This window comes from Bombus affinis, chromosome 7 (genome assembly GCF_024516045.1).
Source record: "Bombus affinis isolate iyBomAffi1 chromosome 7, iyBomAffi1.2, whole genome shotgun sequence".
In the NCBI taxonomy this organism is placed as follows: domain Eukaryota; kingdom Metazoa; phylum Arthropoda; class Insecta; order Hymenoptera; family Apidae; genus Bombus; species Bombus affinis.
This window is the reverse complement of record NC_066350.1, coordinates 6,275,964-6,296,204: the sequence shown is the minus strand read 5'-3', so window position 1 is coordinate 6,296,204 and position 20,241 is coordinate 6,275,964. Positions and strand designations below refer to the sequence as shown.

General features: G+C 34.0%; 6 protein-coding genes across 47 annotated transcripts in view; 2 read left to right on the top strand and 4 right to left on the bottom strand.

The window, feature by feature from the left end:
• The window catches only part of LOC126918722 (twitchin), a 77,793-nt gene extending 69,003 nt beyond the window's left edge, over nucleotides 1-8,790 (top strand). For all 41 annotated transcript variants that reach the window (XM_050726973.1, XM_050726971.1, XM_050726965.1 and 38 more), the window contains 16 exons: nucleotides 30-2,354; nucleotides 2,455-2,588; nucleotides 2,770-2,977; nucleotides 3,239-3,391; nucleotides 3,499-3,725; nucleotides 3,827-4,117; nucleotides 4,298-4,669; nucleotides 5,162-5,218; nucleotides 6,151-6,314; nucleotides 6,415-6,514; nucleotides 6,604-6,746; nucleotides 6,938-7,094; nucleotides 7,174-7,491; nucleotides 7,601-7,714; nucleotides 7,823-8,059; nucleotides 8,211-8,790. In XM_050726973.1, the coding sequence (XP_050582930.1) occupies nucleotides 30-2,354; nucleotides 2,455-2,588; nucleotides 2,770-2,977; nucleotides 3,239-3,391; nucleotides 3,499-3,725; nucleotides 3,827-4,117; nucleotides 4,298-4,669; nucleotides 5,162-5,218; nucleotides 6,151-6,314; nucleotides 6,415-6,514; nucleotides 6,604-6,746; nucleotides 6,938-7,094; nucleotides 7,174-7,491; nucleotides 7,601-7,714; nucleotides 7,823-8,016 (4,957 nt within the window). In that variant the 3' untranslated portion in view covers nucleotides 8,017-8,059; nucleotides 8,211-8,790. The remainder of the gene's footprint in view (nucleotides 1-29; nucleotides 2,355-2,454; nucleotides 2,589-2,769; nucleotides 2,978-3,238; nucleotides 3,392-3,498; nucleotides 3,726-3,826; nucleotides 4,118-4,297; nucleotides 4,670-5,161; nucleotides 5,219-6,150; nucleotides 6,315-6,414; nucleotides 6,515-6,603; nucleotides 6,747-6,937; nucleotides 7,095-7,173; nucleotides 7,492-7,600; nucleotides 7,715-7,822; nucleotides 8,060-8,210) is intronic.
• On the bottom strand, nucleotides 8,778-11,260 carry LOC126918757 (uncharacterized). Its single transcript, XM_050727136.1, has 6 exons — nucleotides 10,644-11,260; nucleotides 10,142-10,561; nucleotides 9,868-10,066; nucleotides 9,569-9,799; nucleotides 9,287-9,496; nucleotides 8,778-9,207 (listed from the first exon to the last, which is right to left on the bottom strand). The coding sequence occupies exons 1-6, from the start codon at nucleotides 10,809-10,811 to the stop codon at nucleotides 8,876-8,878; spliced, it is 1,560 nt and encodes a 519-aa protein (XP_050583093.1). The 5' UTR covers nucleotides 10,812-11,260; the 3' UTR covers nucleotides 8,778-8,875.
• Nucleotides 11,261-11,433: 173 nt separating this feature from the next.
• On the top strand, nucleotides 11,434-15,185 carry LOC126918760 (UBX domain-containing protein 7). Its single transcript, XM_050727142.1, has 10 exons — nucleotides 11,434-12,004; nucleotides 12,158-12,403; nucleotides 12,491-12,765; nucleotides 12,845-13,111; nucleotides 13,196-13,259; nucleotides 13,357-13,505; nucleotides 13,574-13,619; nucleotides 13,698-13,783; nucleotides 13,862-14,034; nucleotides 14,107-15,185. The coding sequence occupies exons 1-9, from the start codon at nucleotides 11,965-11,967 to the stop codon at nucleotides 14,018-14,020; spliced, it is 1,332 nt and encodes a 443-aa protein (XP_050583099.1). The 5' UTR covers nucleotides 11,434-11,964; the 3' UTR covers nucleotides 14,021-14,034; nucleotides 14,107-15,185.
• Nucleotides 13,964-17,008, bottom strand: LOC126918778 (PRA1 family protein 3). Its single transcript, XM_050727172.1, has 4 exons — nucleotides 16,435-17,008; nucleotides 16,136-16,353; nucleotides 15,896-16,009; nucleotides 13,964-15,184 (listed from the first exon to the last, which is right to left on the bottom strand). Exons 1-4 carry the CDS (start codon nucleotides 16,632-16,634, stop codon nucleotides 15,126-15,128), a joined length of 591 nt encoding a protein of 196 aa, XP_050583129.1. The 5' UTR covers nucleotides 16,635-17,008; the 3' UTR covers nucleotides 13,964-15,125.
• A 312-nt stretch (nucleotides 17,009-17,320) lies between these two features.
• LOC126918781 (transcription elongation factor 1 homolog) lies at nucleotides 17,321-18,189 on the bottom strand. 2 transcript variants are annotated; one of them, XM_050727176.1, is made up of 3 exons: nucleotides 17,936-18,189; nucleotides 17,676-17,825; nucleotides 17,321-17,603 (listed from the first exon to the last, which is right to left on the bottom strand). In XM_050727176.1, the coding sequence occupies exons 2-3, from the start codon at nucleotides 17,789-17,791 to the stop codon at nucleotides 17,471-17,473; spliced, it is 249 nt and encodes an 82-aa protein (XP_050583133.1). In that variant the 5' UTR covers nucleotides 17,792-17,825; nucleotides 17,936-18,189; the 3' UTR covers nucleotides 17,321-17,470. The 2 variants fall into 2 exon arrangements, with proteins under 2 accessions (XP_050583133.1, XP_050583134.1); XM_050727177.1 differs by having other exon boundaries at nucleotides 17,676-17,822.
• A 134-nt stretch (nucleotides 18,190-18,323) lies between these two features.
• On the bottom strand, nucleotides 18,324-20,125 carry LOC126918765 (26S proteasome non-ATPase regulatory subunit 6). Its single transcript, XM_050727151.1, has 5 exons — nucleotides 19,892-20,125; nucleotides 19,251-19,602; nucleotides 18,859-19,187; nucleotides 18,611-18,779; nucleotides 18,324-18,539 (listed from the first exon to the last, which is right to left on the bottom strand). The coding sequence occupies exons 1-5, from the start codon at nucleotides 20,034-20,036 to the stop codon at nucleotides 18,365-18,367; spliced, it is 1,170 nt and encodes a 389-aa protein (XP_050583108.1). The 5' UTR covers nucleotides 20,037-20,125; the 3' UTR covers nucleotides 18,324-18,364.
• Nucleotides 20,126-20,241: the final 116 nt, after the last annotated feature.

The window sequence follows — 20,241 nt, the reverse complement described above, 5'->3', positions numbered from 1 at the left end:
TGCATCTAATTGGATTTTACGAATTCTAGGTGGCTGAAGAATGGCAGAGAGATCACGGTCGGCGGTCGTTTCCGCACGGAGGCGTTCGACGGAATCTACAGGCTCGTGATATCCGAAGTCACAGACGCAGACGACGGCGACTACAGCTGTCAGATCTCAAACCCACTCGGTCTGGCTACGACTACAGGTCGATTAAAGATCGGTTCTCCGCCTCGTATCGAGCGCATGCCGGATGTCCTGTACCTGGCTGAAAACGACAACACGAAGATTAAGATCTACTACAGTGGCGACCAACCGATGGACATTACTTTGAAGAAAGATGGTCGCAAGGTGGTGGAAACGAGTCACATCAAGTACACCGTGTTCGACGAGTACCTCATCATCTTCATCAAGGACATTCAGAAAGACGATGCTGGAGTATACGATCTTTCGATCTCGAACGACAGCGGTAGCGTCAGTGGTTCGTTCAACGTGTACATCACTGGACTACCTGGACCACCGACTGAACCTCTCGACGTCACAGATATCGATAAACACACTTGCACTCTGACCTGGCGACCTCCTAAGTACGACGGTGGTCTTCGCGTCACTCACTACGTCGTCGAACGTCGCGACGTCAGTCACACTCACTGGATCATCGTTTCTTCCTTCTGCAAGGATTGTTCCTTCATGGTACAGGGTCTGACCGAAGGACAAGAGTATCTGTTCCGCGTGATGGCCGTAAACGACAACGGAATGGGACCTCCGCTCGAGGGAACCAATCCTATCAAGGCCAAGGCACCATTCGATCCTCCTGGCCCTCCAGGAACGCCAAAGGTCACCGAGGTTGGCGGAGACTTCGTAAATCTCTCGTGGGAGAAACCAGAATCGGACGGTGGCTCGAAGATACAAGGCTACTGGATCGACAAGCGCGAAGTCGGTAGCCAAGCCTGGCAGCGCGTGAACGTCGTTATTTGTCTACCCACTCAAATTAACATCAGCAACCTGATCGAAGGAAGGCAGTACGAGTTCCGTGTGTTCGCTCAAAACGCTGCTGGTCTCGGACCAGAATCGAAGGCCTCGACTTCCGTGAAGATCACCGATCCTCAGGCAGCCAAAGCTCCGGAAGTGATTCTACCTTTGCACAAGGTCAGCTGCGTGCAGAACCACAATGCTCACTTCCAGTGCAAGATCGTTGGTATCCCGAAACCCACGATCACGTGGTTCAAGGGAGCTCGCGAGATCGTCAGTGGATCTCGATACAACATATATTCGGAGGGCGACACGCACAACCTGATCATCCACGATGTGTTTGGAGAGGACGCGGATGAATACGTCTGCCGCGCTGTGAACAAATGCGGCGTCAAATCGACTAAGGGCGAACTTCTGATCAAGACACCACCGAAATTGAACGTACCGCCGAGGTTCAGAGACACTGCATTCTTCGACAAGGGTGTCAACGTGGTTATCAAGATTCCATTCACCGGATATCCGAAACCAAAGATCAGCTGGGTCAGAGAAGGAGAGACGATCGAATCTGGCGGACACTACACCGTGGAGGTGAAGGAAAGACACGCTGTTCTTACCATCATAGACGGTAGCCGTATCGATTCAGGACCTTATCGAATCACTGCTGAGAACGACATGGGTCAAGACACAGCGATCATCAAGATCCAAATCAGCGACAGACCGGATCCGCCCAGATTCCCACAGGTGGACAATATTGGTCACGACTCGTTGGCTCTGACCTGGAAACCACCAGTTTGGGACGGTGGTAGCAACATCACTAATTACCTTGTCGAGAAACGCGAACATCCGATGACCAGCTGGATCAGAGTCGGCAACACCAGATTCTGCTCTATGGCGGTTACTGGCCTCAGTCCTGGACATCAGTACGACTTCCGAATTTGCGCTGAGAACATTTACGGAAGATCTGACCCGAGTGAAGTCACGCCGTTGATCACGACAAAGGGAACGATTAAGAGGGAATACAAACAGAAAGAATACAAGGTGGACGAGACAGGCAAGAAAATCCGCGGACGAAGCGACGAAAAGCCACGAGATTACGACCAATTCGTGTTCGATATCTATAGCAAATACGTTCCACAGCCGGTTGAAATTAAACACATCTCGGTGTATGACAGATACGATATTCTTGAAGAGATTGGAACTGGCGCGTTTGGCGTGGTCCATCGTTGTCGCGAGAGAGCTACTGGAAACATATTCGCGGCTAAGTTTATCCCTGTGTCTCATGCAATGGAAAAGGAACTTATCAGGAAGGAAATCGACATAATGAATCAACTGCATCATCCCAAGTTGATCAATCTTCATGACGCGTTCGAGGACGATGACGAGATGGTCTTGATCTTCGAGTTGTAAGTACACCTGCATATCTTGTTACGATCATAAATCGGGCTTAGCTGTTCAGGCTTAGCTGTTTTTGCTTCAATTTCTAATCTCATTTCCTTCGTTCAGCTTGTCCGGTGGTGAACTCTTCGAGAGAATCACAGCGGAAGGTTACACCATGTCCGAGGCTGAAGTTATCAACTATATGAGACAGATCTGCGAAGCCGTGAAACATATGCACGAGAAGAATATTATACATCTAGGTAATTATACGAACGAATTGAAGAAAAATCATTAGCAATGGAGAAGATGAATGAACTCGTACTATATGAACTTCGATTACATAAGCTGTCGGTCCTCCAATCGATTCGACTCTACCTACATTAGAAATAAGAAAAAGGGAGAAAAAGAAAATTAATTAAATCTATTGTTCCTCTTTTTCAGACATCAAACCTGAAAACATCATGTGCCAGACACGCAACAGCACCAATGTCAAACTGATCGATTTTGGTTTAGCTACGAAGCTCGATCCTAACGAAGTGGTGAAGATCAGTACCGGCACGGCAGAATTTGCTGCGCCTGAAATCGTCGAACGCGAACCTGTTGGTTTCTACACGGACATGTGGGCTTGCGGTGTTCTGGCCTACGTTTTGTAAGCTTCGTTTATTTGAGTCGAATACGTCTACGAACCCCTTCGATTAACCTGCAAAGATAATTAGAAAAACTAATGACTCAAAGAAAACTCAAGTTATGCTATTCTCCTTGTACGGTTTTTGTTTTTCTTCGTCCAATTTAAAATAATTAATTTTGAAAAACGAAAATTACTAGCATCTACATAACTGGTTACTACTATTAACTACTACTAACAAATCACTTAGTTAACTGGTTGATCTAATTAAAGCTAATTGTACAGATTGAGCGGTCTTTCGCCGTTTGCCGGAGACAACGACATCGAAACTCTGAAGAACGTTAAGGCCTGCGACTGGGACTTTGACGAAGAAGCGTTCCGCGACGTCTCCGAAGAAGGCAAGGACTTCATTAGGCGGTTGCTCGTCAAGAACAAAGAGTACGTTGTCGCTTAAAATGTGTTGATAATATTGGCTCGTTCAACAAATTCAATGCGTACATTGTAGATATAGAGTTACACATTAATGAGATGTTGTTTGCATTTAGGAAACGTATGACTGCCCATGAATGTCTCCTTCATCCATGGTTAACCGGTGATCACAGCAACCGTACAACACCAATTGCAACCAGTCGATACCTGAACTTCAGAGACAGACTGCGAGCCAAATACGAGAACTGGGACAAATACGTTCTTCCTATTGGTCGGCTAGCCGAATATTCTTCGCTCAGAAAATTGTTGATCGAGAAGTACAAGATCTACGATTCCTCGTTCGGTAAGGGATGATGTTCCTTAGCTTCCGAAATTCTCGATTCATTTTATTTTCAGGAAACTAAGATTTCATTTGCGCAAGTAACATTTTAAATTTCTATACAGATCGACGACAAGCGGCACCTAGATTCGTCATTAAACCGACGAGTGCGTTTGCCTACGAAGGGCAGAGCGTGAAGTTCACGTGTCGCGTAATCGCAATTGCCTCTCCCACTCTCACGTGGTTCCACAACAATCAGGAACTCAGACAATCCGTGAAATTCATGAAACGATATCACGGCGATGATTACACGTTCATCATCAACAGAGTGAAACTAGAGGACAGAGGAGAGTACGTGATCAGGGCAGAGAATCATTACGGCTACAGAGAAGAGGTCGTTTTCCTGAACGTGCAACGTACGTATGGAACCTTAAATCTCCTTTAAACTAGTCAAATTGTCCAAATTCGAGCAATTTGATATCACTTTATTAATGCAAATCTTATTTACTTAACTACAAATATCCCTCCGAGTTTCTATTTTCCTTCTCTTTAGCCAGATTAATTACATTAAAAGACTCATCGTTTTTTATTTTCAGCGCTACCTAAGGAGATTCCAAAATACAGACCAGAACTGCATCCAGTCCGAAGGAGAGAACCGCTCGGTTATAATGTCTGGTTGGAGACGATTGAATCGGCGCCAAGCTTCACCTTCCTCCTTCGACCACGTGTCATTCAAGTCAGACAAACGTGCAAACTCCTTTGTTGTCTCGCTGGCAATCCACCACCGACGGTGAAATGGTACAAAGACAGGGAGGAGCTCTCCAAACATCACTACGCGATGACGAACTCGGACGGTGTCGTCACGATGGAAATCATCGACTGCAAACCGGAAGACAGCGGCAAATATCGTTGTATCGCGACGAACAAACATGGAAAAGATGAAACCAGCTGCGTAGTCATCGTTGAAGGTAATTTAACACGTTCACCGTAGAACTGATTTCCAATGACTTTCCATTCACGCGGAAATATACAGTGAAATGTATAGTGTGATTCGTTAATATCTTAGTTGCGATCTTCAAAGAATAACGTTGAGCTTGAAATCTTGAAAAAAAAAACGATGTCTAAGGAAAAATCGTAAATCACAATATTTGTTGTCCAGGGCCAACAGAACTTTGTCTTGATACAATATTTTATATCAATGAGAGTAATTAAAACATTTAGAAAGCCAGGATGAAAAAACCACCCTGCATAATTAATTTTGTACCATTATATTCCACAAAATATTTTCATTCATCGTATGACGACTATCGACTATGAATTGAAAGTTTTTTCTTGGTGACACGTGTTAAAAAAGATGCTTCTTTTTCACTTGATACAAAATGTATACCTATATTATTTTATTTCTACTTACACTTTTACTAGTATTTATAGTAAAACACTGATGAAATATTTGTTTGTAGGCACTGGAGAAACAGAGGAGCAACTGAAATTAGCGCACGACCTCCTACATTCCGGAGGTACAATTTTTGGACTATAGCCCCTTCTTGCTTGCAATCCCGCTTAATCGTACATTAATTGTAAAACGCAATTTATCCCTGTACAATTACTTAAAACAAATTATCCCTGTACAACATTATTCCTTTAATATCATTGTAATATCTTGAAAAGTAGGAATGTTTCTAGGAATTTTTTTTTTTTTTTTTTTTAACAAGTACCGCAAGTAAATCAATTTATTGCTTATTATGGTTAATATGTAAATATTGAAGAGCGTAGCAAAAAATTTTGAGTCTACTTTACCCCTCCGGTTTTTGCGGATTTCTCCTTAGAGTCTCTATCAGTCTGCGACAAAATCGATATCTTCTCGTTGACAGTGATTATCTTATACGGTTAATATAAAAAAATATATATATTCTCAAAAAGTAGGAGCGTATGTCTATCATACTATGTATGGAAATTTCTATATCTGAACGAGTAACGAAATTGTCGAGCGTTGGACAAATTTGCAGTTTTTGAAAAAATGAAGAGAGATCTTTAACTTATGAGATACACACGTGATGGAAAAGAGACAGATTATTTATATATAGCGGTTGACCTGAACTCTTGTCAATCGGATATATAATTTTTCTTATCTATCTGTTGCCAAATTAGGAGACATCTTTGTAAGAAAAACATGATTGATCAACCTTTTGGTGACCCATAATTTGTAAATAATAACAAAATTTATTATCTTGCCCCTAGTTAGCTATTCCTAAACTATATTGCAATTCCCCAGCTCCCATGAAACTGCCATTATCAGCGATCTTGCTTAATTTTTCTTGCAAGTGACTTTGATACTGCTTTATTGCTCCTGGCGTTCGGCTTTACGGTCGCACTTCTCGTTTCTTTTTTGCGTTTGCTAGAGAAAATATAATCTAACAGCAACGTATGAAACTGAAATATTATTTCGTAGATCGAAAATTCATCGAGCAGCCGCTGAAGCCAGCACCACCTCCGATCATAACGGTACACAAAGCCGGTGGATACAGTGGATACAGTTCCACTACCACACAGGGTCATAATTACAGTAGCTCTACCACCAATAAATACAATGCTTCGAGTTCATCTTCCTATAAAGTAAGAGGAGCAGAGAAACTAAATATTTGATTAAAAAAAGATATAGATAAACTGGTAATAGATAAAAAAAATAAGTATTTGATACATACAATTTCTCTAGGCTACAGAGTCCAGCACAGAGAAGCGAAATACCAAGAAATACGGACTCGATAGCACCGGTAGTCCATCTCGTTCTAGAAGTACGACAAAGGAATTAATCTGTACGTTAATTACGTTATTTCCACCTGAAAAACTGTATGATCAAGTGAATTATCTAATAACTGGTTTTGCTTAAATATCGTCTTTAAAGATCCTCCGGATGACTCGATGAGAGCACCGCAATTCACGAAAAAATTGAGCGATCTTACTATCAATGATGGAGAACAGCTGGAACTTAACGTAAACGTTGACGGTGATCCAGAACCACAAGTCACCTGGTCCAAGAATGGCAAGGCAAGTACTTACATGTATACATATAAAAAACTGGAGAACTTATCGCGATCCTCGAATTTTGATATTTAAATTTCATAAAATTCAGTACTTCTATAACGCTTTGTAGTAATAAATGTGAATTCTATCACACTTTGTAATACAATTCTATTTTGTTATAAGGATAAAAATTAATAAGCTTTCTCCTCCATTAGACGCTGAGTTCGTCGGAAATTATGAGCTTGAAGTACAAAGGCGGAGTCGCGACTCTTGTTATCAATGAGGTATTCCCCGAGGATGAGGGTGAATATACTTGCCAAGCAAGCAATAGCATCGGTACCGTAACTACCTCCTGCAAATTAACCGTGAAACGTAAGTACAGTAATCAGTGAAACTAGAAATCGTACTATGGAAAAGGGGCGGAATGGTTAAATGAACATATTCATTGCAGCCATGGCAAATGCAGCCGCGAAGAAAAAGACCGATGACAAGCCTCCAAAGATCGTAGATCACGTAACCAGCATGTTCGTAAAGGATGGCGAAGCCGTGACCTTGAGCTGTCGAATAATCGGCGCGAAGAAATTCGACGTGATCTGGCTTCACAACAACAAGGAAATCAAACCTAGCAAGGACTTCCAGTACAGCAGCGAGGCTAATATCTATAAACTGAACATTGCCGAAATCTTCCCTGAAGACTCTGGCACTTATACCTGCGAGGCATTCAATGACGCAGGAGAGAGCTTCTCATCGTGCACATTAAACGTACTTGGTACGTTAACGTTCATTTCAAAAATTTATTTTATTAGCTTGCAGCAAACGCCGATAACCGATCGATATGAAATCTGGTACAATGATTCACGAAAGTATTTTGCTTTCAGTTCCAAATGAGGAACCGAAGAGTCCAGTCTTCACGACATTCCCACAATCTGCAACGGTAAGCGAAGGCGAATCGGTTACATTCGTATGCAAGACTGAAACCGCGCCTCTGAAAGGTAAGCGAAAACGTTTATTTTAGTCGTGAGAATTCGAAGCACAGAATTTTACCAAATTTTATTAAATTTATTACATTTATTACATTATTATTATTCTTAACGATACAGTAACGTGGTTGAAAGACGGAAAAGCGCTCCCAGAATCTAGTAGCAGGTACCTCTTCAGTTCAGACGGTGACAAATCGTTCGAGTTGCGTATCAAAGCATGTACAGCCAGCGATGTGGGTCAGTATGTTGCTCGCGCGATCGGCAAGAAGGGTGAGACCAATGCTGCTTTCGCCCTGAACGTTACCAACGAATAATGAAATCGTTGATTTCGCGCGTGTCAAAACGCAAAACGACAAGGTTTGATAAGATCTGTGTATATATACAGTTTTTATTCTTCCCCTTACCTCATCCAAAGTTTCGCCCTCATCTTCATATCTCATGTATTTTAAGATAGCATGTCGATTCACGAAATTTAATTATTTGTTTGTTTTAATGCGTCTCTTTTCAGCTTCTAGAATATTATCGGGAGGACAACAATACGAGAAAAAAAAAACTGTAAAAATGAACTATATAAATGTGCGACTTGAAAATAATCGCGGTCATAGGCGACGTAACGCTCGTGTATAAAAGAGAAATTGGAAAACTATTGTATTCATGCTATTCTATATGTAAATTATCATTTACTTTTTGTGTGCTTATCATATCGCAAAAAAAAATCATGTCATTATATGATGAAAGAAGAATCCAAAGTGTTAAGCAATACGGATAGCACGTGCAATCTATACGCTAATACGAGCTTTGCTGTATACACGAATTTGCATATTTTAAGTACACAATCGTACACAAACGGCAGTTAAATAACAAACAGGAAACTTTCGCAATAGTCAGACTCAGCAGGATAACCAGCATCCTCGTACGTTAAAACAACAATAACCAATCTTGCTAGATGACTATACGAAAGAGTTTAACACTGCCGAAATGTACATCCTTATTCCATGTAATCGTACGCACTGTCGTGTTATACATGTTTGAAGACTGCTTCCGTTACAAAATTTCAGATAAATAAAAAAGATGATTCAAATATAAAAGTTGCGGACTTTTTATTTTCCTTTCACTACTTCCCTTATGATTTCATAAAGTCGTTTACAACATATTCAAGTAAAAAGATTTTAATTACGTGGTATTGTACAAAGTACGGGGATCTATGATATTAAAGCAACTATATTGTGGAAAAATATAGTCTTTGAACTCGTCTCTCTCCTCCGTGTGTGAATGCAAATATTGATTATCATTTTGTTGACTGATATTATTTATCATCATTATACCGATATTAGAGGATTTCAGGTATCTTAACTGAAGCCTACAATTACTTTCTACATCCACAACATACGTCCTTAGTTCCTTATTCTCTATAGAGCGTTTTATACATTCTCCTCTCTCACAAACAGTGTTGTCTTTTGTAATCTCGATTCTAGTAATAATCATTTCGTCTAAATCATCATCCTCTACAAAAATCATTAAAAATTATTATAAATGTAAATATAAAAATAAAAATATCGTCAATATCTTTTTATGCATTATTACCTTCAAAAAGTAGCGTTGTATCACATGTAAGAAATGTATCTACTCTTTCAATAACATCATCATCGCGTATCGATATAGTTTGCCAATAATCTTCTTTGGGATAATAAATATAAACAGATGATTTCAACATATACAATTTTCCATTTAGAACACAGTGAGGAGGAATATTGGTAAAACTCTCAGGAACGCGCATGCCTTCTTTCCAAATACCTGAAATTGTTTGCGCATTAACGTTGGAACTTTCATGAATATTTTCTATATTTCATAATGTAAATTTTTAACCTGTGTGAATATCAAGAATATTGACTGAATACAATTTTAATCTATGCCTTCCCACACCACCAACTATGACCAACTTGTTACTAAGAAACACAGCAATCATATGCCTTCTTGGAACTGGCAACGTTGATTCATAATACCATTGTTTAGATAGAAGACAATAACGTGAAATAACATTATTAAATTGTGTGCCTCCTAAACCTATGTTTCCTCCAACTGTATACACATTGAAACCTAAAGCAATATTTTCAATGATTAGAAATGTGTTTCTTAATAAAATATGCAACTTAATAGGAGCATACCTCTACTAATAACTTGCATCCCAAATAACCATTTATCTGGATGTTGAATACTTTTTAATTGTTCACATTTATTTAAAACATTACCATCCCAAGTACACAAATATCCAACCTTTGTATCATCTTCAAATGTTTCATAGATAACTGTTCCCCTTATAAACTTAAGTTGCCTTCCTTGATTGATATGCGCAATATCTGAATTCTATAGTTAAAATATTTTATATATACTATAGAGATCACATGTAAATAAATATGATAGAAGATCAATATCATTTACCCCGTGATGCATTATCCATTTATTCCTTATATTTTCCAAATATGATTCTGAGGAAACTCTTATATTAACGTTGTTTAATAATTGAACAATATCATCTGCGGCTAATTTGACAAGCACATCTACAGGGATTTCCTCAAACCTATCTAAACAGACAGACATACAAATATCTTGTAATGCCTTCATGTTTAACTCTTTTGCTAATAACCATATATTGATTACTTTCTGTGGTGACAACCATTGTAAAGCTATAATATTTACAATATCATTTGTTAATTCATCAACTATAAACAATGCGCTCAACTGTAACAAATTCAATAACCCTGTAAAATGTTTATCTTGCATAAACTTTATCAGAGAAATTTTTATGGGTTGATAATGAATACTTATACGTCTGTCATTGTGAACCCAATCAACAAAATTCTAAAAGCATAAAAATTAAATAATTACGACAATAATACATAAACATTTTTCTACGTTAGTTGATATAAAACATAAAAATAACCTGTAAAGTACTTTGAGCAATGTCATAATTAATAACATATTCCTGGTTATGAGAATCACTAAAATTGTGTGAAAAAAGAGACGCGAAATAGCGGCTTTTACTTGCAAGCTTTTGTTTGTTCACTCGTATATCTTTTTGATTAAGAACTAGGGTTAAATATTCTTCCATGGTATATTTTCGATATTATTTATCTAATAAACCCTTGTTTAATACGTTTTCAGAAGTTATCAGTTTCAACGTTTCGATTCAAATATATTGTTGTAAAAAATTGTTGTTCGAAAGAGTATAGACAACTCTTCAAGAGGGCTAGAATACAGATTAGTCATTATAAGTAATACAAACCGCGAACTAAATGAGTACATGCTTTAATTTGTATTTCACTTTAACTTTAGAAGGTTCTGTTTAAAATTTTGATCACAAATATTAAACAAAAGTTGAAATGTTGAGTTAGTGTCATGTTCGTTTTCTCATCATGGAACACAATCGTTGACTATGAACCTCCTTAGCTTTAACAAAATTTAAGAGATTTTAAGAATATTGATAATGTAAAATAAATAGCAATGATCAGTGAACATACAGCAGAATTTATTTTATGTCTTACTAAATTAGATGTAATACATAAAATAGATCTCAATATATGTATTATCAGGTATTATATAAATAATAAATTAGTGTTCATATATATTATAACATATTATAACATTTGGAAGTAATTTTATTTGCAGTGTGACTATTTTTCTATCAAGTAGAACTGATAAAATGTATAAACTATTATAAAATGATATGATAGGGTGGGTTGTAAATTTATACAAAATTTTTGCTTCCGTTTATCCCTTTTTAAATCTTTAATTTCATAGTCATACTCAATTTCGATTTCATATAATAGTGTGACATATGCAACATGAGTAATACGTCCTATTACTTACATAGCCACATGGAAATAATGCTATGACTGACAACATATATTGTTTTAAAATCATATGACATAAAAATATATTGTGATACTGGATCTATCTTACATTTTCTCTGTGGTTAAAATGGAATCGTCAACCCTACTTTTTGGTTGAATGTTGAGTTGAATCGCACAATCGCATAATTGCAGTGCAGACAACCGTTTTTTGTATTAAGTCAGAACTTCATATACGCTTCGCGTCGTTAGTATGTAAAGATCACGACTATTGAAAAGACTATTGAATTTATGGCTGATTTAAATAGAAAACCTTCGAAAACAATTCGAAATGTTGTGTAATTAGTATTAACCTACGAATGATGTTAATATTGACGCATTTTATTTGATGCATTTCTGTAATCTAGAGTCATAATGGATCAAGAATTGATTGAAAAATTTATAGAAGTGACAGGTAAGCAATATACCAATCTAATAACATATCAAAGATTACGAAACTTGTTCCCGTTTTGTACAGAGACATGTTATCTAAAAAATTGGTGAATAATTAATTTGAAATTAATTTATGTTTAACTTACGTTAATAAGTTATTTTGTGTTAATTCAAGGGGAGAATGAAGCAACAGCTCGCCAATATTTGTCATTAGCTGATGGAAATGTGGAAACTGCAATAAGTTTAATGTTTGATGGTAGTCAAGCACCTGAACCATTATGTACGGCTGATCCGGAACCAGAAGTGAGACCTCCTATTTTACCTGTGCAAGAAGTATTAGTGCCATCTGGTCCAATATGTTCCCTTCCAAGATTATCGACTAATGTATTTGACAGATTTAGAGATTTTGCAGTAGAAACCCGTGAATATCACCTTATTAAATAGTAGATAATATACACATACATAATGTGACTACGTATATAGTATAATCATTTTGTACTTAATATAGAACGACAAGAAGAAGAAATGACTCGAAAAGTAGCTGGTGTTAAACAAATATCCTACTGCAAATCAAAAAGATTGGAAGATTTATTTCGACCGCCATGTGGTATTCTCTTCCTGGGTTCCTTTATGGAAGCTCGTGAACACGCTAAATCATTAAACCGTTGGTTACTTGTAAATGTTCAAAATCCTCAAGAATTTTCTTGCCAAATTCTTAACAGAGATGTATGGTCCAATCAACAGATTCAAGGAATTGTAAAGGATCATTTTGTTTTGTGGCAAGTGAGTTATCATAAAGCACTTGTATTTAAATTTTATCAAAGGAAAAAGACTCATTTAATATTATTGCAAATTTAAATAGGTTTTATCAAATACAAGTGATGGAAGTCGTTATGTGCATCTGTATGATGTATATGAATATCCTTATCTAGCAATAATAGATCCTAGAACAGGAGAATGTATGAAAACTTACAATCATATTACGGTAGATACTTTAATGTCTGCATTAAATGATATGTTGAGTTCTCACTCGTCACCAGAATGTGCATCAACCAACTCAATTCATTCTAAAAAATGGAATAACTGTACTGCCACAGCAACGGAAGGAAGTTCTACATCAAATTCATCAGTATGTGTAAAAAAAGATTTTTCATTCTTTAATTAAATAGTTAATTTCAATACTTTGATTCTTCATGTATTTATATATTTATAGGATTGTAGTAGTAGTACTACTGTTAAGGCATTTAAGCACACTATTGATAATTTAAATGATTCAGGTGAGTAGTACTTGTCAATTACAGCAAAAATTTAATGTATTTCTAATATATGACATTTCTTCAATATCTGTATTTTATTTACATAATTATTATACAGGTGATATAGATATTAAGAATGATATGACAACTATTCAAAGTTCAAGTACAAGTATGTCAGCTGATACATTTGGAAACATAACTAAAAAAAGAAGAATGAATGAATTGGACGAATTAAACGAAAAGAAACAAGAAACAGAAAGTTCAAAGGTATATTGAAGTTAGCACATACAATTTAATATTGTATAATTCCGAGTAATTCACATATATTATTCTAGGACGAACGATCATACGAACTGAAGTCCACTCTGAGCAAGAAAACTGGTAAAAAAATTATTGCATTTTACTTTTTATTCGTATGATTTCTAGAGGTTAATAAAAATATATATATTGTTTATATAGATAGTACATCTGCTATAAGACTTTGTTTAAGACTGCCAAATGGTAAGAAAGAAACGATATCAATGTCTGCTACAGATACTATAGAGGTAAGTACAATGAACTTATTAATAATAATGTACTTAGGAACGATAAATGAAAATACACATTAATCCTTATTTTTTTAGGATTTCATAAATACTATGGAGAGTATGGGTTACTCATCAACCGATCATACTTATTTAATACCGTTTCCAAAAACAAATATTGGAGCACTTTCTCCACAGATATATTTATCGGATACGATTTTATTTCCAGCAAATACAGTATTTATAACAAAGATATAGTAATCTTTGGTTAGGTAAGTATGCATATATATTTTAATAAATGAAGTAACATGTTAAAGTAACGAAATATGTTGTGTTTTTTACAGATAAAATATAGCGAAAGTATTTCCTTTTAACTACTGCATTATGGAATACATCATAAGTTTGATAAAAGTTACGTATCTTAATATATATATATATATGGAAAGACACTGACATATTCAATTACCATTTATGTGTAATTGTAATAATCCTATTTGTCCTAAACAATCAAATGAATGTCCTAAACATTTACTACTATCGTTATAATAGTCACATTTCAGTTAAATATTTTCAATGAAATGTACAGTAGAATGAATCATAACAGTTTAATTGACTTTTATACAAATAATAACAAAGTTATAACATTCATTTTTAATGACAAGAATTAGAATACATCAATATAAATTTTGAGAAACTTGTATCCTTCTTTTTCTTCTTATATAAAACAGTTCAGTATGCTTCCTATACGATATATTCTTACGATATATTCTTACATATACTCTTTTGTTCCCCAAGGTAGCCTCGAACATTTTGTGTTAAAAATTTTCTAAACTACTCGTCAATGTATCTTCACATAAAAGATACAGAAATTTTAAAAAACCGAAAAGTTTTATTTATATTTTTAAATAAAAAAATTATACATTGAATAGTACTTATTTTATCCTTATTTTACATATGTTGTAAGATTTATATAAAATAGAATTATTTAATTATATTACTCTATAACAATTATATATATGTTCAATACAATGTATGTCAGTTGTATATTGAAATGATTCACCATATTTTAAATAATTATGATAATTTATGACCTACATCTGTTCGTTGCAGAGAAGCGCTATACTTAAATACAATTATTACTTTAGATAGATACATATATATATAAATAAATGGATGTTAAATTAGGTCTTATTTAAGTAAATTAATAATGTAGTTTTATTTGCAAATTTACGAAATATTTTAAACATATAGTTCTTACCTAATTGTCCAAATGCATTTTTTTGTAACTTTAGGCAGCATCCAAATATTATTGATACATATTCACTGCCAAACGTTGTTACAATTTGTTGTATGAAGCAGATTACTAATGAACCGAGTGAGTATACGTTGTTTGTGTACGTAAAGTTATACCGGTCTCATGTTCTGCGTAATGAAATGAGAAAGTAATGGAAAATTAAATGTAGCAATAAATGGTGTGTTGATACAAAATAGGATCATGAAATATAGAAAAATAATTAATGTCATATAAAAATATTATAAAATAGTTTCTTTTTTCATATATTGAACATTAGTGATATAATGTCATCTTTGTATGTTAAATGTGGTTCTAATATTCGAGAATAAAAATATATTTAATATACATACCATGTATATAACTATGTTAAAATACAAAATAAATGAAATATATGGTTTTAAGAATTATGTAAGGTTACCATATAGATTTAATAAATAATTCAACTTTGTATTACAAGATCACAGGTCATACATATATATCCTATGTAAATTATTGACATTAATCACTTTAAAATGTTAACATATTAATTTATATCTATAATGTAAGTAAATTTATGAAGGAAATTATATATTGCATTAGCCACAATATTGTTATACAACTATAACAATACTTAAATTGCATTTTGTATTATATCCCAGCATTAGAATATATAGAAGAAAATGTTTCTATTCTTAAGAGCAATAAAGCTAAGAGTAACAATGAATAACTTAAATGTCAAAAACATATATATGTATGTATATATATACATATATATTATATATATCCATAATCAATTCACAAAAGTACATCTCTCTTTAACATCTGACTATGAATTTATGTAAAGAGTTCTTCTTTCATACCAAAACAGTTTAAGACAACTCCCATTGGCGTACGCTTGAGTCCCATACCCTCAATCTTGTTAACAAATTTGTTCTTCACATTCCTTAATCTCAAAGATGCATGTATAAAGGTCACTAAAATATTAACAATATATTAATACAGATCAACCAATTATTTTTGGATTTTTATAACTGATTTCAGAGCTCCATAATGAAAAAATACTTTTCTTGGTACTGTTCTTTATATGGAAAAAAACTTACCACAAAATGAGAGTAAAATACCAAATAATACAAGAAGGACTGAGTTTATAGTATAAAGAACATAAGCTGCACAAATAATAGTAAGAATTACTCCAAATTGAGGATAGGTTCTTTTGAATTTAAGCAATGATTCTTTTTCATTAAACAAATAAGTACATTCAGCCCATACTGCCATGAGCGTTGATATACCAATAATCATCTTCATTGGATGTACCAATCTAAATAATTAATGTACATTATCAAACAATTTTGTAATCTTCATTATATATATATTTTATAAATATCAATATTATACTTACGCTACAACCAATAAAATAGCAATGGACATATAAAGATAATTGGTTTGATAATACACAAGATTATTTGCTACTCTGTTGCCCCATTTTTCGAAATCTCTAAAATTAGGCAATTGGAAACGTGAAGATTCCAAAAGAAAATCATATAAACTACGAAGAGGTGGCAGTTCCCATCCGTCACCTATTGTTACTGTTTTATCCATTGTAACGATGTCAAACACAATTTTATATTAAATTAAGCAGCTTAATTTTTACGATTGCACATCAATCGATCTTTATACGATAAAGTCTTTTGGTATTTTTGGACGATGACGACCAAAACGAACGTCATGCAAGTTCATGAAATACTCGTACCGCAACTCGAAAATAATTAACTAGATTAGTTGCGATTTTACATGCAATTTTCACTTTTCGTAAAAGAAAGGAGCAAAGTATTAATTATCATGTACTTCAGCAAAAGAATTTATGCACTATATTGATAAACTGCTTCGAATTCCGTTTAAAGGCTATTATCGTAACGTGCGCGTTTGCTTATCTACTGCTAAGTGGTAAACATCGGTGAACAATGTATCTGTGTAGTTAAAAGTAACGTCATTTCTTATCTCGAGAAAGTCAGATCCAGCGCGTGTTTCAAAATGTTACTTTATCGATCTATAAATTGAATAATAATAAAATTTTGTGTAACTGCGTCGGTATAAAATATAAATCAATCAAAGTTCGATATAGTTATGTGATTTCATGCATGTAATAACGTTTTTAAGTTTTTATTAGTAATATATTTATATTTTTTACAATTTTTTTTATTACAAAACAGTTGTATCTTTAAATTAACATTTTACATAAATTTATTAATTGTGTGTGTGTATATATATATATATATATATATATATATATATATAATATCATTCATACTTTATTGATTAAAATCATTACTTTCATGATTAAAAAAGATCGTTGATACATATCAAATATATATTATACAACAAGTCAATTATTTTTAAAATGGAATGTCAAACTTTTCTATGTTGTGCGATAGGTGTTAATTAATAGCATCACAGGCGTCGATCCAATCATTGTACACATCAATTGGTTCTGATAACATGTTAATATTGGTTTGAAAATTTTCTAAACAAATTTGACATGAAATTCTTGCTATTTTTCGACATTTGTCCCTAAAATCATTATAAAATGTAATAAATAATCTTCATAACTAGAATCTGATTTTACGATGCGTTAAAACTTACATTTTAACTTCACATGACTTCTCATGATTACAAAATGGACACGTGAATTGTGTATCCATAGGTACGATCGCTTTGTTTCTTTGTGGCGCTTCTCGTTTAGATTTTCTTCGACCCATTTTCAATAGATATTTATTTTATTATAACGTTCTTCTGAAAACATCAGAGGCTTAAATTTGTACGCGTTATAAAAATGATATATTTACATATATTTCGATAGGGAAATTAATATTAATTGTGAAGTTATTAAAGAAAGAACATACCTTCAAACGCTGTCAAGTTAGAATACAAATATAGTTTTGTAATTAGTGTAATGATAACTCCATGTTCTCTTGACTAACGTTCAGGAGCAACTAAATATTTAAAAAGAAATCGAGCCGTCATCGTTCTCTGGGTTTTCACCCTTGCAGGTATCCTAACGATTGTAGGGATTATGACCATTGTAGAACGACTATAGGGAATGTTTCCAAAGGACTGATTCAGAATTTAGAAGGGGAGGAAAAATCGCAACTAGGATTTACTAGGGATTACATTCAACGCATATATTTTTATCGTAAAAATTGTTAATTATATTAAGTCTTTAATACAAAATTAAAATCGTGGGTAATAAAAAGAACTTCAGATTTTTTTAAGAACACACCAGACAATAAGTAAATCTTAAAATTTGATATTTCGATTTATTTTTTATATAATTAAATATTAATAACACGCGATAACTTTTGAACCCTATTAAGCAGCAAGTCTCCTTGTTTGACCATAGCTTGATATTGCCAATTTTTATTATCTGGTCTATTAGTTTCAACTATCCCACCAACACGATCAACTTTACAATGCAATCTTCCAGCAGCGATAAAACGCGATAATTCCCTGCAAAAAATAGTTGAAATAATAATTAAATGCACATTATACTAGCAGAGAATGAAATTTGCCAAGCTTACTGATCAATGTATTCTATTGTAACACCAAATGCTTCAGCCATGTATTGAAGTGTAAGAGATCTATAAGATTCTAAAAGTTGCGTGTATGCGAGAATGCGCATCTCTCTAACATAATACCGATAATGTGGGAAAATTAAATAATCTCTACGCAACAAACCCTCGACGTGTGCTGAAACCATATTCATACATAATAACAAATAAAATATGAAATTATCAAGATTTTATACTGAAGTGGAAATTCTCAATACCTAGATTTTTAAAGAAATCAGTATATTGGCAATTATATAGAGAAAATAAGTAATCTTTTACATCTGGATTACTATGAAGTACTTCCAAAATTTCTGAACCTTTGATAATCTTATCTCTAAGTTCATTTCTAGGTAAACTTATCATGCTTAAATACACAGTGTATCTCACAAATGTATTATAATCCATCAGTTCGTAACTAGTAAACGTGCTAATTGTATCCAAAAAGAAAGTTGCAGCTTCTTTAAAGTCACGTACTGCTATGCAGTATGTCCCTTGATATACTTTTAAGCGATTTCGTCTATCCCAATCACCACCTTCTTCTATTAAACTGAAATAAAATACTGGTACCTACATTCTGTTACATCCACCCTATTTTTCAATACATACGTACCTTTTAGCTTTCTCTATGTTTCTAGTAACATGATCATGATCTAGATAAAATAATCCAATTCTAATATTATGAAATACTATGTCTAGTCTATGTCCTAACGATACAGTTTTATCATAAGTTTTCCTGAATGCTGAAATAGCACCTTCCTTATCACCTATTCTACATAAATGTTCTGACTTTTTAAGATTGGCTTCTCTGACTTCCATTTCACCTAAGTTTTTCTCAGCATCTTCAATTGCATCATCTAATTCTTTCAGTTGTTCCATATTCTTAGCTTTCATTGTAGTTAAAAGAGTATCATCAATTGGCCAATTCAAATCTTTACAAACTTCTTCATAGAATGGAGCCATATCTAATGAAATAAAAAATGAACTGAGAGTTTATTGAATAGTAACGAAAAAAAAAAGTGAGATTTTCAAATAAAAAGAAAGGAAATTATTGAATCAAGGGGAATACTATGAAAAGGAATAGTCAGCAATAAAAAGGTTATGTTAAGTGTCATGGTAGTTTTCTTAGTTTCAACTTGCGTAAAAGTATTAATTATATTTTTAATATCAAATATTTAATTTATTATAAGTAAAATTCCTTGTTGTATAGATAAACTAAAATTGTTAACTGAAGATGCAAAAATGCTATCTCACCGTCTGCTTTAATGGCATCTAATAGTTTGTTCTTTAAAAATGGATCATCCTTATGTTCTGGTAGACTCAATAAGAATTTAGTTTGAGCTAACTCCAATTTGGGATTCTTTTCTAAACCCTCTTCGTCTAGATTTTCCAACGGCATTTTAAATTGAAATTATAATTACGACACTGGTGAACACAAATTATCCAACACACTTTGTGTTTTACGAAGCACGAACTAAATAATATATAGATCAAACGCGAAAACATATATTTCTACATCTACTCGATAGATGGCGGGGTAAATTCTTTTAGTTTGATTATTCATCATTTATTACTCCTAGACTATATCATTTTTTGGGTTTTTC

What these genes read in the sequence shown, in the direction of transcription:
- LOC126918757 (XM_050727136.1), bottom strand. Translation starts at nt 10,811, where the DNA reads ATGGAAGAATATTTAACCCTAGTTCTTAATCAAAAAGATATACGAGTG. An exon ending in GATGCAAGTTATTAGTAGAG is followed by an intron (nt 9,800 to 9,867) that starts GTATGCTCCTAT and finishes ATATTGCTTTAG; the next exon opens with GTTTCAATGTGTATACAGTT. An exon ending in TACAACGCTACTTTTTGAAG is followed by an intron (nt 9,208 to 9,286) that starts GTAATAATGCAT and finishes TGATTTTTGTAG; the next exon opens with AGGATGATGATTTAGACGAA.
- LOC126918765 (XM_050727151.1), bottom strand. Translation starts at nt 20,036, where the DNA reads ATGCCGTTGGAAAATCTAGACGAAGAGGGTTTAGAAAAGAATCCCAAA. An exon ending in AACATAGAGAAAGCTAAAAG is followed by an intron (nt 19,188 to 19,250) that starts GTACGTATGTAT and finishes ATTTTATTTCAG; the next exon opens with TTTAATAGAAGAAGGTGGTG. An exon ending in ACAATAGAATACATTGATCA is followed by an intron (nt 18,540 to 18,610) that starts GTAAGCTTGGCA and finishes TATTTTTTGCAG; the next exon opens with GGAATTATCGCGTTTTATCG.
- LOC126918760 (XM_050727142.1), top strand. Translation starts at nt 11,965, where the DNA reads ATGGATCAAGAATTGATTGAAAAATTTATAGAAGTGACAG. An exon ending in GTTCTACATCAAATTCATCA is followed by an intron (nt 13,112 to 13,195) that starts GTATGTGTAAAA and finishes ATATATTTATAG; the next exon opens with GATTGTAGTAGTAGTACTAC. An exon ending in AAGAAACAGAAAGTTCAAAG is followed by an intron (nt 13,506 to 13,573) that starts GTATATTGAAGT and finishes ATATTATTCTAG; the next exon opens with GACGAACGATCATACGAACT.
- LOC126918781 (XM_050727176.1), bottom strand. Translation starts at nt 17,791, where the DNA reads ATGGGTCGAAGAAAATCTAAACGAGAAGCGCCACAAAGAAACAAAGCG. An exon ending in AAGTCATGTGAAGTTAAAAT is followed by an intron (nt 17,604 to 17,675) that starts GTAAGTTTTAAC and finishes TAATGATTTTAG; the next exon opens with GGACAAATGTCGAAAAATAG.
- LOC126918778 (XM_050727172.1), bottom strand. Translation starts at nt 16,634, where the DNA reads ATGGATAAAACAGTAACAATAGGTGACGGATGGGAACTGCCACCTCTT. An exon ending in TATTTTACTCTCATTTTGTG is followed by an intron (nt 16,010 to 16,135) that starts GTAAGTTTTTTT and finishes TTAATATTTTAG; the next exon opens with TGACCTTTATACATGCATCT. An exon ending in AGTTGTCTTAAACTGTTTTG is followed by an intron (nt 15,185 to 15,895) that starts GTATGAAAGAAG and finishes TTCATTACGCAG; the next exon opens with AACATGAGACCGGTATAACT.